The sequence below is a fragment of the Scylla paramamosain genome, chromosome 22, assembly GCF_035594125.1.
Source record: "Scylla paramamosain isolate STU-SP2022 chromosome 22, ASM3559412v1, whole genome shotgun sequence".
In the NCBI taxonomy this organism is placed as follows: domain Eukaryota; kingdom Metazoa; phylum Arthropoda; class Malacostraca; order Decapoda; family Portunidae; genus Scylla; species Scylla paramamosain.
The window spans coordinates 19,019,930-19,034,929 of NC_087172.1; the positions used below are offsets into that span (position 1 = coordinate 19,019,930).

At 42.0% G+C, this 15,000-nt stretch overlaps 1 protein-coding gene across 2 annotated transcripts in view; it reads left to right on the plus strand.

The window, feature by feature from the left end:
- LOC135111737 (GTP-binding protein Di-Ras2-like) overlaps positions 1–15,000 on the plus strand; it is a 180,668-nt gene that overhangs the window by 147,374 nt on the left and 18,294 nt on the right. For both annotated transcript variants that reach the window (XM_064025409.1, XM_064025407.1), the window contains one exon: positions 5,661–6,889. In XM_064025409.1, coding sequence (XP_063881479.1) covers positions 6,447–6,889 — 443 coding nt within the window. In that variant the 5' untranslated portion in view covers positions 5,661–6,446. The remainder of the gene's footprint in view (positions 1–5,660; positions 6,890–15,000) is intronic.

Here is a 15,000-nt window from a genome sequence, read left to right on the forward strand (position 1 = left end):
TCCTAAGCGAAAAAGATTAACTCGTGGGGAACGAAGCTTTACCGAGTGGCGACAAACGAAGCTTCACTCGGGGTTTTGAAGCAGCAGGTGAACGAGGGACCTTGTTTTACACTGGCTGGCCTTTGAAGACCCGCTCCGCTGCACAATACAAGCGTCTCTTTCTCTCTGTGCTTCTCATTCTCCTTTCTGTCTCTCCTTCTGTCTTTCCTTCTTTGGTTTCTGTTTGTTATCTCTGTGTGTGTGTGTGTGTGTGTGTGTGTGTGTGTGTGTGTGTGTGTGTGTGTGTGTGTGTGTGTTTGTCAGTTTGTCTGTGTTTTGGCATAGCATGTTTTGTGTCTTTCTGTTTTTTCTCTGCTTTCTCTCTATTTGGTCTCCGTTTTGTCTGTTTTATCTGTTTTGTCTCTTTTCTCTCTCTTTCTCTTCTGTACCTCTCGTTCCTCTCTCTGTCTCTGTTTCTGTTTACTTCTCATTTTTATCTCCTTGTATTTCCGTATTTGTGTCAGTTTGTCTGTGTCTTTGTGTGTTATGTTTATTTATTTTTTTTACCTCTCGTTCCTCTCTCTGTCTCTCTGTCTTCCTTTCATTTACCTGTCACGTTTGTCCCTTTGTCTCTAGTTGTGTACTTGTGTCAGTGTCTGTGTGTTTTGTTGCATTATGATGTGTTGCATGTGTGTTTTTGTTCTATATTTTGTCTGTTTGTGTGTGTGTGTGTGTGTGTACTTGTGTGTATTTTTTATTTGTTATGTGTCTGTGCGCATTTTCTTTGCTTGTATATGTATGTGTCTGTATGTCTCTATGTTCCTTTTTTTTTCTTTGATTTTTTTTTTTTTTTTTTTTTTTTTTTTTTTTTTTTTTGTGTGTGTGTGTGTGTGTGTTTCTTTTCCTGCCTGTCTGTCTGTACGTACGTCTGTCTGTCTGTCTGTTTGTTTGTCTGTCTGTCTGTCTGTATGCCTTCATGTCAGTTTTGCTTTCTTTTTTTGTGTTTGTCTCTCAACAAAAATAAATAAAAAATAAATGAAAAATATGGTAACAGTGCACTTTTCCACAGCGAAAAAAAGTGAAAAGAAAAACAGGATCTAAAAAAAAAATTGGAAAAAATATAATGGAAAAGTTGCCAGCAATGAAAGACAGTGGAAAAAGATTATGGCATTAAAATGAAGAAAAAAACATTGATATCAAAAAGGAGCACGAGAGGAACATGACATTAGAATAAAGGAAAAAGAATTGCGATTAAAAATAAGAAAACAATGGAGAAAACACGTTCATTGGTTCATTTTAACTCAGTAAACCTAGAAAGAGAGAAGAAAACGAAAGAATAAAATGAAGTAATAAAGAAAGAAGAAGGGAGCGAAGGAAAGAAAAAAACAGTTTGAAATAAAAAAAGAAGGGAATAATAAAAAGAAATATTAAAAAAAGTAATTTATATCAAAGAACCTCAAGCGAAATATTCACAGCAATTTCGCAAATCAAGGAACGAAAGAAAAAAAAAAGAAAGTAATCAAAAAAAGAAAGAAAAACATTGATTGGTTCGTTTGAATCATAAGATGAAACATTTCCAAATCGAAGCGAAAAAAAAAATAAAATAAAAAATCAAAGAAAAATAAAATGAATGTCGAGATGAAATAGTCAAGATGAGAAATATTAGAGGAAGAAGCATCAAGTATTTCAACTCAAAGACTGTAGCGTGGATAACGGATCCACGTAAATGTATACACAACACATAAAAAATCAAAGAAAAAGGAGTAAAGGAAAGAAGAAAGGAAGGAAAAAATACTGGATACGATTAAAAAAAAATCCCAACAAGTTCACACACAACTAATCAAGAGCCAAACGAAAAAAAGAAAATAAATAATGAAAGAAACTTAGAAGAGGACGAAGAAAAAAAAACAATATATGATAATAAAAAAAAAACTGGAATAGGGGGGAAAAAAAAGTATAATAAAGGTCAATAGTTTTTGTTTGAGAATTTGAAGTTAAACATTGCCAAATCGAGAACCAAATAAAAAAAAAAGAAAGAAAGAAAGGAAGAAAGAAAAGGAGAAAGTAAGGAAAACAGTATAAGAAAGAAAATTAGGAACAAAAGAGGGAGAAGGGAAGAGAGAGTAGAAGAAAGCTAAGAAGAAAAGGATAAATAGAAGAAAGCAAGAAAATAGTAAAATGTAAAAGAATCAGAAATAAAAAGAAAGAAAGGAACAAAGAGTAAAAGAAAGCAAGGAAAAAAGTAAGAACAGAAAAAACAAGAAAAAATAGTAAAAGATGAAAAACAAAACATGAATAAAAAGAAAGAAGGGAAGAAAGAATAAAAAAACAAGAAAAAAGGAAGAATATAAGAAAATAAGAAAGAAACATTATAAGATGAAAAAAAATCAGGAATATGAAAGAAAGAAGGTAAGAAAGATGAAAAGCAAGCAAGAAAAGAAGAAAAAATAGAAACGAAACGAGGAAAGGAATTGAATATATAAAAAAAAAAAAAATGTAAACAACAACTAGTCACTTTAAGAATCCCACATGAACATTACACACACACACACACACACACACACACACACACACACACACATAAAGGAGCGAATACGTAGTGAACTTTACCGGGTGACCTTCAGAGAGTAAGGCTAATGACGACCCGAGCATGACGTCAACACAAATTTATATACGTTTCCTTTTCATCTTGCTATTGCTGGCTGGCGAGTGGCAATACCGTGCGTTCCATTCGTCACCCTCGTGAATTAACAGCAAACTCATTACCAGGGACTCATAAAAGTTGGGTTAGTTAGTTGGGTCAATTTGCTGCCTCGGGTCCAAAATTGCCAAAACGGAGTACAATAATTTTTCAGCTTCAGTATGATGATGGAGTTGAAAGGCGCCAATGTTGAGTGTTTTGTTTCGTCTCTTCCTTTATCGACTATTTTTGTTGATCATTTTAGTAACTGCAGTCTTTATTTTATTTTATTTATTTATGTTTTTTTTTTCATTTCTTTTGTTATTATTTGAAGTGCTGTGTTGCTTTGGCACGTTTTCTCATAATAGAGTCTCCGTGTCTCCTTGTCTCTATCTTCTGTCTGTGTCTCTGTTTCTGCTTATCTGCCTGTCCGTCTGTCTTTTCGTATGTATGTATATTTGTATGTCTCTCTCTCTCTCTCTCTCTCTCTCTCTCTCTCTCTCTCTCTCTCTCTCTCTCTCTCTCTCTCTCTCTCTCTCTCTCTCTCTCTCTCTCTCTGGCGCCATATGCCCTTGTTATTGCGGCGCCATGACTCCTCTCTCTCTCTCTCTCTCTCTCTCTCTCTCTCTCTCTCTCTGTGGCCATTATTTGCCTCAAGGCTTCCCAGTGAGTCATCTCATTTCTCATTTTCTTCAAGTGGCAGGGAGTGCGTCTCGAAGCTTCGTCCTCTGTGTCTCGAAGCTTCGCCGCGTGTGTTCGAAGCGTTGTCCCATTGTCTCGAGACCCCTTATGAAAACTTGATATTCTGTTCTTCCTCTGAATATTAATAACTCTCTCTCTCTCTCTCTCTCTCTCTCTCTCTCTCTCTCTCTCTCTCTCTCATTAGTCGACCCCTCTCCAGTATGTTACCTTTTCTCTTCTTCTTTCTCCTCCTCGTCATTCTCTTTTCCTCCTTCTCATTACCATTCATCTCGTCCTCCTCTTCCTCGTTCGACTTTTCTTTCTTATCTTTGCTGTTGCTGCTGCTGTTGTTGTTGTTGTTGTTGTTGTTGTTGTTGTTGTTGTTGTTGTTGTTGTTGTTGTTTTTACCGTTGTTACTGTTGTACTTTTTCTTTTCTTTGTTTTTCTTTTTCTTCTTGTTCTTTTTTCTTCTTATTATTGTTATTATTATTATTATTATTGTTATTATTATTATTATTATTATTATTATTATTATTATTATTATTATTATTATTACTATTATTATTATTATTATTATTATTATTATTATTATTATTATTATTATTATCATTATTATTATTCCCTTTCCTACTCCTCCCCTCTCTCCTCCTCCTCCTCCTCCTCCTTCATAGTGGACAAAAAGCAGCAAGCAAGGGGGGGGGTTCAGTGCACACAGCTGCAGGTCGATCTTAATGGGTCGCCGGTTCGATCCCTCGCCCACCACCACCACCACCACCAAAAATAAACACACACCTTCCCAGCAGAACATCGCCCACACCTCCTCCTCCTTCTCCAGTAAGGGATTGTTCTGCATCAACGGACAGAGATATGGACAAAAGAACCTTCGGCGAATGAATGGTGTTAAAAATAGTATCCAAGCTAACCTAACCTAACTTAACCTAACCTAACGTAAACCTGATGTGATTCTCACCTTACCTAACCTAACTTCGTATGATTTGAACCTAAATTAACCGAACCTATCATAACCTACTAAAAGAGCTAACCTAATCTATCATAACATGAAATAACCTGATTTTAATATGATAATCTAACTTAAAACAGTATAACCTATAATACAATCTGATTTTTAGCTAACTTATTTTAATTTAATCCATCCTCATCAAACTTAACATTAATCTAACTTAAGATTCTTAAAAAAAAAGTTTATTACTGATTATAACAAAAACTAAATGAGAATCTTCCCTTTTACGGATATTTGTTTTATTTTCACATCCCCAAATTCCTGCCTGGCGAGGAAAAGTTCCATTTTTTTTTTATTTGTTTGTATTAAAAATTTTGATATTGATTTAATAACGTGCATGTACTTTAGTTACTTGGTGTGTGTGTGTGTGTGTGTGTGTGTGTGTGTGTGTGTGTGTGTGTGTGTGTGTGTGGTATAGTAGATGCTAGAACTCACACACACACACACACACACACACACACACACACACACACACACACACACACAGGTTAGTTTCCCTTGCAATTACCTTAAAAATTTTCAGGAACACATTTCTCACGATAAAACTAGAGAGAGAGAGAGAGAGAGAGAGAGAGAGAGAGAGAGAGAGAGAGAGAGAGAGAGAGAGAGAGAGAGACGAAAGAAAACGTGAAAGGCCATCGCTTGGTAAGGCTTCCGTTTTCTTGAGGGATGTAATTCACCCCCGTTTTTTGTTACCAGCTCTGGGTGCGTGAAAGGGAAAACTGTGCACTGTGAAGGGGAGACTATCTTGGCCGCTTTGATGTCCCCGCCAGGCGGCCTCCAACTATTATGTGAAGTGTAATGGGAAAAGCGAGCAGCAGCAAGGCCCTTTCTTGGTTACTTTGATTCGTGTTTGTTCTCCTTTTTTTAACTTTCGTACTCAGTTTCTATGTATGAGAGAGAGAGAGAGAGAGAGAGAGAGAGAGAGAGAGAGAGAGAGAGAGAGAGAGAGAGAGAGAGAGAGAGAGAGGTGTGGTTCATTTGTTATTTTGCCCATCAGTCTGTCTATCTGTTCTTTTATCTGTCTGCCTCTCTAGAAGTTCGTCTTACTTTCTCTCTGTCAGTGCGTCCGTCCATTTTCGTGTTTCTTTGTCTGTGTGTCTGTGTTTGTTATTTTCGTTTATTTCGGCCTGTTTTATTTTATTTTATTTTGTTTTTATTTTGTGTTCGTCAGTTTTTCAATGTTGGTTTTTGTTAATACAATTAAAATGTTTTCCCTTTTCTGAAGTTTTCTGTCATGCAATACGTACTAAACATATTTTCTTCACGTAATACTATATCTGTCTTTCTCTTTTTCAGGTGTCAAGATATGAGAGAGCAGCACGGCTAATTGACAGTACCTGGAACAAAGGTGTTTAACAATCTCTCGGACTCCCCAACAACCCTGACAACCCCTGTAACAAGTGCTCATCCTTCCCACTCTCTCAGGCAACAACATATCACCCTTAATATCTCAGTACATAGAGTTTATTATCCAAGTTTGCTATTCAGTTCGCTAGTATCGTTCCTTTGATCCCTAAATGTGATACTCTCCTCTGGTTTCTGAATTGTGGCTTTCACTTTCACGTTTTCCTTGCTTTCCAACTTTTCATTGTTCATGTTCCTGTTTCTCAAAGTCCTCTTTTAGCTCAGATACCTGGAAGCTTTGTATCGTGTATTTTCAACCTTCCCGGCACCTTGCTATATCTTGTGCCTTTCTGTCTTAAGCAACTCAAACTGTTTTGCAATCTTAGTGTCTATTTTCATCACTTTATATTCTTATACTTGTTCCATTACCTTGCCTTATACCTTACCTCTCTTTTCCGTAAATTATTCTTGTCCCTTACACTTTATCGCCATTCCAAGTATTCTAGTAAGCACTCAGATCGCCATCCTAGTACCCAACACTTCACCACTCGACTAGTCAACTTCTATTTCCTCCTACTTCAACACACCCCCAAACACCCTAGTGAGGCCCCGCAAAAAGAAGCAGTCTACACCCCCAACACCACAGTACGTCAGTGACATCTCTTAGTACCGTCCCAGAACTAGTACGACCTGTCCCACTCACTCAACGTCCCGTGCACCTCCTCTGCCTCCTCCGGCATGACTGACCACGAACACAGAATCCGCCTGGTGCTCTTAGGGGGCGCTGGTGTGGGCAAGAGCTCCATCATCAGTCGCTTCCTTTACAACAAGTACACGGATAAGTACAAGAGCACGGTGGAGGACTTGTACAACCGGGACTACGAGATCGGACGCATTACTCTCAAGGTGGACATTCTAGACACCGCTGGCGATTTTCAGTTCCCGGCAATGAGGCGTCTGTCTATCGCCAACGCTCACGCCTTCCTCATAGTCTACTCCATCGACCAGGCGCACTCCTTCGATACTGTGCGGCAAGTTATCGGGGAGATTAAAGAGCAGAGGACGGACTTCGAGGAAATTCCCATCGTGATCGCCGGGAACAAGATGGACCTGGAGATCGAGCGGCAGGTGTTCAAGGAGGATGTCACTGATTGGATCTACCGTGAGCTCCAAAGGTTCAGGTAAGCAAAAGCCGTTTTCGATTGTCGGATTCCTGTTTTCTTTTGTCATTTTGTGTTTTTTTTTTTTTATGGGTGATTTAGTGAGTTTCAGAGATTTTAGTGAATAACAGGTACTTAGTTTTAGTTTTAGTTCGTGTGTTTATTGGATTTTTTTAATATGTTTCTCGTTTTTTTTTTCTAAGAACGGGAAATCGTGAAGCTTTGTCTAAATCTTGTAGAAGTTTTCGTTTTAGTTTGCGTTTTACTGCAGCATTCTCGTGTTCCTTTAATGTTTTCCTGAATTGGTTTTCAGATGGACAAAAACCCATGAATCCTTGCCGCCCCGATCTTTACCTCAGTTTGTCGTTGTCTTCTTAATCTTCCCTTTCGTGTCGTCGTATCTCTGCAGTGTAATTTTCCACGCGTCCTCTGATCTTGATCTTGACGACTCCTCCGATTGCTTCCGGCTGTCTTGTGTTTCCGAGCCAGCTGGGGATGTGAGGGACAGGCGGGGAGGCCTTCCGTGTGTGCGTGCGTGCGTGCGTGCGTGTGTGTGTGTGTGTGTGTGTGTGTGTGTGTGTGTGTGTGTGTGTGTGTGTGTGTGTGTGTGTGTGTGTGTGTGTGTGTGCTACGTTGATTTCGAGTACTTAATGTGGTTATGGGCATATCTCTTACATCAGCATCTTGTACCCTCAGAAGACATGGATGTGACTATGAAGTTACATAAGTGAAGCACGTGATTGTCTTGGTACAAGGCTACTTACAGCATAGCCCTCCTTGGCACAGATCAGCCCGGATCGCGTGCCTTCAAGAATTCCCTCAAAAATTCTTCATTCACGATGACTTTCCGCATTCTTTTCAAAATCCCTCGCGGCGTGTGTTCCCTGCCATGGTGTCAGCGTTTCTGAAGGTGTGCGTGGCAGCGGTGGCCATGCAGGCGCTGCTCCACCTCCGCCCGGATTACCCCGCCATCGAGCCCGAGGTGAGGAGAGTGCTGGGGCTGCGTGACGGCCTCCTCGCCTTCCAGCTCTCCATCGCTGAGTTCTACCCTCTACTCCTCGGCATCCTGGCCCTCAGTGTGTCTGGCGGCGGCCCCCTCACGCCCCGGGGACTCGGCGTGGGCGGCAGCGTCCTGGTGGTGGTGGGGGATCAGGTGTTCGTGGTGGGCGTGGCGTGGAGATCAGTGTCTTTGCTCTTCGCGGGGCGCCTCGTGTTCGCCCTTGGGGAAGTGTTCGCCCAGGATGTGGCGCTCATCCCTCTCTGGATGGAACACTTCACCGCAGCGGACACCAGCATTCTCTACGCCGCCGTCATCGCCGCCAGCTACTTTGCCCGCGCCTGCGGCCTGGAGCTGTACCGCTGGCTGCAGGAAGACTACGGCTTCACCTTCTTCGGGACTCTTTCTCTGTTCTGGACCACCCTCATCCTGTACCCGGTCCTGTATGTCACCATGGAGAAGATGCTGCCGGCGGACAAGAGGGAGCACACACACTCGCGACAGGACCCCAGTGCCTCGGTGCTGCACACTGTGCTGCAGGCGCTGAGGGGCACCAGAGAGCTGCCTTGTTACTTTTGGCTCATGATGACGGCCGCCGGACTCTTCAATGCTTCCAGTCTTCTCTACGACGACTTTACTCTGCTGCCCGAAGTCTTCGACGACGTGGACACCGCGAGCAAGGCGTGGAGTGTGATGGCGGGCGGCTACAGCCTGCTGGGGGCGGCGTGTCTGCTGGTGACGTGCCTTTACTACCGCGGCGTGGTGACGGACGAGAACCCGCGGCTCACCGGCAAGCTGCTGTTCCTGCTGCTGGGCCTGCGCCTGGCGGGGTTCGTGTACATGGGCGCCAGGCTGCTCATATTCGGACGGCAGGTGAGCAGATACTGGGGCGAGGTAGGGGTGGAGGTACTGGTTCACCTGGGCACCTTCCTGTTCGACATGTGGGCGGAGCCTCACCTGGTGCACCTGGCTGGGCGCGGCGCCACCTCCGAGACGTGCGTGATGGGCCTGCTCACCTCCCTCACGGCAGTGACCTCGCTGCCGCTCGTCCACCTCCAGGAGAAGTTATTTCTGTGGCACGCAGACTCCAACATCGCGGTGCAGGTGGTGGCTCTCTCCCTCGTCTTCCTGTTAATGTTCCTGGTGTGGAGGAACACTCCGAGAGACGCCACTCTGACTCCTTACAGCATTCAAAGCGCCACGCCTCGCCCCGTCCCTCCTCGTCCCGCTTCTCCTCGCCCCGCCCCACCTCGTCCCGCCCCGCCACGCCTGGCCACGCCTTGCCACGCCACGCCAGCAAAGGAACAGAGGGCAAGAACAAAGAATACGGCGGCCACAAGTAAGCCAGAGGACGCAAATCTATAACCTTCCGCCGCCGATCGGGTCTGGTGGTCTGGCGGCCGCTGCTGCCTCGTCCCTTCCTGCTCCTGGGGGAAGGTCAGACGCGAGGCAATCTTTCCATAATAACATCCCGGCAGTGTGTTGAGGTAAACATGCCGGATAACGAGCTCCTCTTCCTGCCTCTCAGTGACCACCGGACCTGCAGGTTACACAAAAAAGAGACCAATTATGTGTGCTGAGTGGAAGGATACGAGGAAGAGGACGAGGAGGACGAGGACGAGGAGGGGGAAATATAGATGAATAAATATACCTGTCCGTAAAATCAGCTGAAGTGGCCAGTTGTTATATACCAGTACGTTGGAAAGGGTAGCAAATATATACATTTATTCCGAGAGCCTGAAATGTTATTAAATGACTTACGTGTCCCAATGCTATGTTAGTTAGGAAGTTAAGAAGCAACAGCGGCTAATGAGGAGCACAGGGACTCTCTCTCTCTCTCTCTCTCTCTCTCTCTCTCTCTCTCTCTCTCTCTCTCTCTCTCTCTCTCTCTCTCTCTCTCTCTCTCTCTCTCTCTCTCTCTCTCTCTCTCTCTCTCTCTCTCTCTCTCTCTCTCTCTCTCTCTCTCTCCCCTTTGTTCCTGTCCTTTCTGACCACGAATATTACCGCTCCCTTCTCCTCCTCCTCCTCCTCCTCCTCCTCCTCCTCCTCCTCCTCCTCCTCCTCCTCCTCCTCCTCCTCCTCCTCCTCTTCCTCCTCCTACTCCTTCTCCTCCTCCTCCTCTTGTGCAGAGAGATAAGTGAAAATCCAGAAAATATTAATAAAGTTGTGAAGGAAAAATGAGAAGCAAAGGGAAATTGGCAAAATGAAAGCGAGAATTTATGAAAGAAAGATGAAAGAGCAACAAAAGAAAAGAAAATTGAACTGAAAGTATAGCATGAGTGAATGAGAGAGAGAGAGAGAGAGAGAGAGAGAGAGAGAGAGAGAGAGAGAGAGAGAGAGAGAGAGAGAGAGAGAGAGAGAGAGTTAATTTTTTTATGTTTTATTTCATCCTTTTTACTTCCTTTGATGACGATTTTTTATACATTTCTTTTTAGTTCACCTGCTCTCTCTCTCTCTCTCTCTCTCTCTCTCTCTCTCTCTCTCTCTCTCTCTCTCTCTCTCTCTCTCTCTCTCTCTCAAAATAAAAAAAAACATTGAGGTCGCCATTCTTTCAGTGGAGATCAATTGGCTTCGAATTTCGGACAAAAAATACAACATTGCAATCCGAAATTTGTGTTCCAGTTGCGTCGTAAAAAAACACCAAAAGCAAAAAAAAAAAAAAAAAAAAAAAAAAAAAACAAACTTAAAAATAAATAAAGTTGTCCTGAAAAGAATGAAAGTTGTTGATAAATTAGTTTGAAAAAATCTTTAAGAGTAACATTTTTTTTTAAGTCTGAAATGAAAAATGCTCTGAAAAATGTGTTAAATCTTTCTGTTGGACTTATTGTTAGTGTTATTGTTGTTGATATTATTATTATTATTATTATTATTATTATTATTATTATTATTTTTATTATTATTATTATCGTCATCGGTAGTTATTTTTTTTATTTACGATCTATTTTCTAGTTTATTTTTACTTGTATTTCCTCTTATTTATTTTATTTTCTGTATTTGAATTGGTTATTTTGATTAATTGTGTGTTTGTGTGTGTGTTTGTGTGTGTGTGTGTGTGTGTGTGTGTGTGTGTGTGTGTGTGTGTGTGTGTGTGTGTGTGTGTGTGTGTGTGTGTGTGTAAATATAATTATGTTATGCAGATTCAGCTCTTTACTCTTTTCTCTCTCTTTTCTCCCTTTTCACCACTTTCTAATATTTTTTGTTACATTTTTCCCTCTTTTATTTCATTTACTTATCATTTTCATCCATTCATCTCACTCTGACATTTCTCTTCTATTTTGCATTTATCATTAATTTCCTGCCACTTGCTGTTCATATTTCACTGGTATGAAATTATTACTACTGTTCATTGATTTTCTCTGTGTCCTTCTGCTTGTACAAAGACATCTTTTTATTTTCATTTTTTTCTTCCATTTTTCTTCATTGTCATTATTACTATTATTATATATTTGTTTGATGTTTCCCTCTGTCCTTCCGTATACACAAAGCCAACATTTTACTTTTATGTTTTCCTCCTTTGTGTTCTATCACCAATATTACTCTTATTATATTTTCGTTGTCATTTTCGTCTTTCCATTCCTTTTCTAGATAATTTCCATGTGTGTGTTTGTTTGTTTGTGTGTTTCCATGCCTTTATTTTCATCGTTATTTGTTTTCTTTTTATTTATGTTTGTTTTATTCATCGTTACTGTATTTCTCTTTCTGTCATGCTCACTCCTGTTTAATTGTCTTGCTGTATTCTCCCCTGTTTTATTAATATTTTTGTCGTGTCTTTTTACTCTTCTGTTCTGTTGTTTCCTCTCCTGTTTCTCATTTGTTCTTATTTTGTTTTCTATTCCTGTTCTCTATTTTTTTTTGTCCTATCCTTTTCTTGTTCTGTTCTGCTGTTTTCTCTTCTGTTTTTCTTCTGTTCTTGTTTTGATTTTCCTCCCTCGATCTGCCACTGTTTTAATATGCTTTGTTTTATTCAACATTATCCTGTTCCATCATGCCCTGCCCTGTCCTTTCGTCCTACGTGCACCTTACTGTCCAATCCAATACTGTTCCTATCCCTTTGACATCTCTCCTTTGTCTTCTCTCCTGTTCCTTCCTCTTCTCCACTCTTCTCATTTCTCTTACTTTCCTATCTTGTTCTTTCCTGTCCCTTCTTATACTATCCTACACTGTCTTATCATGTTCTGTCCTCCTCCTCCTCCTCCTCCTCCTCCTCCTCCTCTTCCTCCTCCTCCTCCTCCTCCTCCTCCTCCTCCTCCTCCTCCTCCTCCTCCTCCTCCTCCTCCTCCTCTTCCTCCTCCTCCTCCTCCTCCTCCTCCTCCTCCTCCTGCGTCGGATCCTCCAACTATCTGTCCCTCGAAGCGCCGATCCATGTTTGTGAAATATTTAGTTAATCAAGGGAATGAAAGAGGAATCATGTTGGAATATTAGAGGCTGAGATGAAGCAACTGTGTGTGTGTGTGTGTGTGTGTGTGTGTGTGTGTGTGTGTGTGTGTGTGTGTGTGTGTGTGTGTGTGTTTTGCTTTGTTATTAATTAAGAAGGCAGGTGATATGTAGTAGTAGTAGTAGTAGTAGTACTGGTGATGGTGGTGGCACAAGTAGTAATAGTAGTAGTAGTAGTAGTAGTAATAGCAGTAGATGACGATGATGAAGGGAAAGAAGGAAGAAAAACAGTTACGGTAATAGTAAAAGTGCACGCATTTTGTTGGTAGCAGCGGCAGCAGCAGCAGCAGCAGCAGCAGCAACAGCAGCAGCAGCAGCAGTAGTAGCAGCAGCAGCAGCAGCAGCAGCAGCAGCAGCAGTAGCAGCAGCAGCAGTAGTAGTAGTAGTAGTAGTAGTAGTAGTAGTAGTAGTACTAATAGTAGTAGTAGTAGTAGTAGCAGTAGTAGTAGTAGTAGTAGTAGTAGTAGTAGTAGTAGTAGTAGTAGTAAACACGAGAGGATTGCTGAGGTTGACGTGACAGTGGTGGCAGTAGTGGTGGTAGTGATAGTGGTGGTAGTAATGGTGGTGGTGGTGGTGATAGTGGTGGTAGTAGTGGTGGTGGTGGTGGTGGGGTGGTGGTGACAGTGGTGGTGGTGGTGGTGGTGGTGGTGGTGCAATCAAAACACTGGTGCAATTAGATCTGATTGGAATAAATAGGTGGAGGAAAACTGGGGGCCGTGATTGACTATGAAACCTGATTGCTGTTCCCTATCTGTATTGCCATTACCATTATTATTATTATTATTATTATTATTATTATTATTATTATTATTATTATTATTATTATTATTATTATTATTACTAGCTGTAGTAGTAGTAGTAGTAGTAGTAGATCAAGACAAGATTTGAAGATGGAAACGAAGAGAGAGAGAGAGAGAGAGAGAGAGAGAGAGAGAGAGAGAGAGAGAGAGAGAGAGAGAGAGAGAGAGAGAGAGAGAAGAGAGAGGCAAACAGAGACCCCACAGCCTCTAATCTGTACCCACCTCACCAATATTACTAATAGCAACAATGAACACCCAATATTCAAACATTAACCCAACAGGCAGCCAGCAAACACATCCCCATGAATATCACTACTCTTCCCCACCTTCCCCACCCCCTCCCCTTCCTCCCCTTACCTTAATCCCCTCAGTCCTTCAATACTTCTCCAGACGCGACCCCAAGACCTTAAGTCCCTCCTCCCTCTGCCTCTCAATCCCCTTTCCCCTCGGTTTTCGTGAGGTAAAGGCGATCTGATCCCATTTCCAGTGAGTGACAGGGTGTTGGGGTGTTGGAAGGGTGTTTGGGGGTTGGGAGGTGGAGGTGCTGCAGTGAGCCTTTTGCGAGGGAGAGGAGAGGGAGAGGAGAGGTGTTAATGGGGCTTAATGGAACGATGGAGTTGGTTGGTGAAGTTGGGTGGTGGTGGTGAGGTTGGTGAGCAAGAGAGAGTTGGTGAGAGAGAGAGAGAGAGAGAGAGAGAGAGAGAGAGAGAGAGAGAGAGAGAGAGAGAGAGAGAGAGAGAGAGAGTGAGTATTTAGTTGCCCAAATCTCTCTCTCTCTCTCTCTCTCTCTCTCTCTCTCTCTCTCTCTCTCTCTCTCTCTCTCTCTCTCTCTCTCTCTCTCTCTCTGCCTCTTTCGCTTCCTGCCTCAAGGGCTGGTCTATAATTTCGTTCAGTATAATGATTTCAAGCCTTTTTCCTCCACACGCGCATTTTTTCCTCAAGATTTTTCCCCCTCTTTTTTTTTTTTCTCTCTCTCTCTCTCTCTCTTTTTGTTCCCTGTGGCTGAGATCGTGACCTTGGCGTGGGTGGCGTCAGGTCAACTTTATGAAAGGGTCTCCTAACAGGCCTCGTTAACTCAGTGCTTTGGGAGTGACACAGTTTTTTCATTAGAGCTTTGTGTGTCCTTGGAATGAAGCGAGGTTTGTTCAAGTAATATTAGGTCGCCTTAATTTTTGTCACTTAGATTAGACTAGGTTAGGTTAGGTTAGACTAGGTTAGGTTAGGTTAGACTAGGTTAGGTTAGGTTAGACTAGGTTAGGTTAGGTTACACTAGGTTAGGTTAGGTCAGACTAGGTTAGATTAGGTTAAGTTAGGTTATGTTAGGTTAGTTTAAGTTAGGTTAGGGTAGGTTAGAATAGGTTAGGTTAGGGTAGGTTAGATTAGGTTAGGTTAGGCTAGGTTAGGTTAGGTTAGAGTTAGAGTAGATTATGATAGGTTACACTAGGTTAGGTTAGGTCAGTCTGGGTTAGGTTAGCTTAAGTTAGGGTAGGTTAGATTAGGTTAGGTTAGACTGGGTTAGGTTAGGTTAGGTCAGGTTAGGTTAGGTTAAGCTTGGTTAAATTAGGTCATGTTAGATTAGATTAGGTTAAGTTACGTCAGATTAAAGTAAGGTAAGTTAGGTTAGGTCACATGGGGATGGAGTAGGTTAGGATAGGTTACGTCTCCTCAGTTCTCAGTTACACGTGAAGCCTTGTTAGTTTGATGCCTTGTGTTTGTATTTTCTTTGATGCCTTGTGTTTGTATTTTTTTTTCTGCGTGTTCCTTGCAATCAGAGGTCCTCGTGTGTCCGACATAACAGTAGGTCGATTCATAACGTGTAAAAATACAAAAACGAAAAAAAAAAAGCTTCGTAAAGTTGATGCTTAAGGTTTTTTGCTTGGAGGGATATTCGTCTTTTGAAA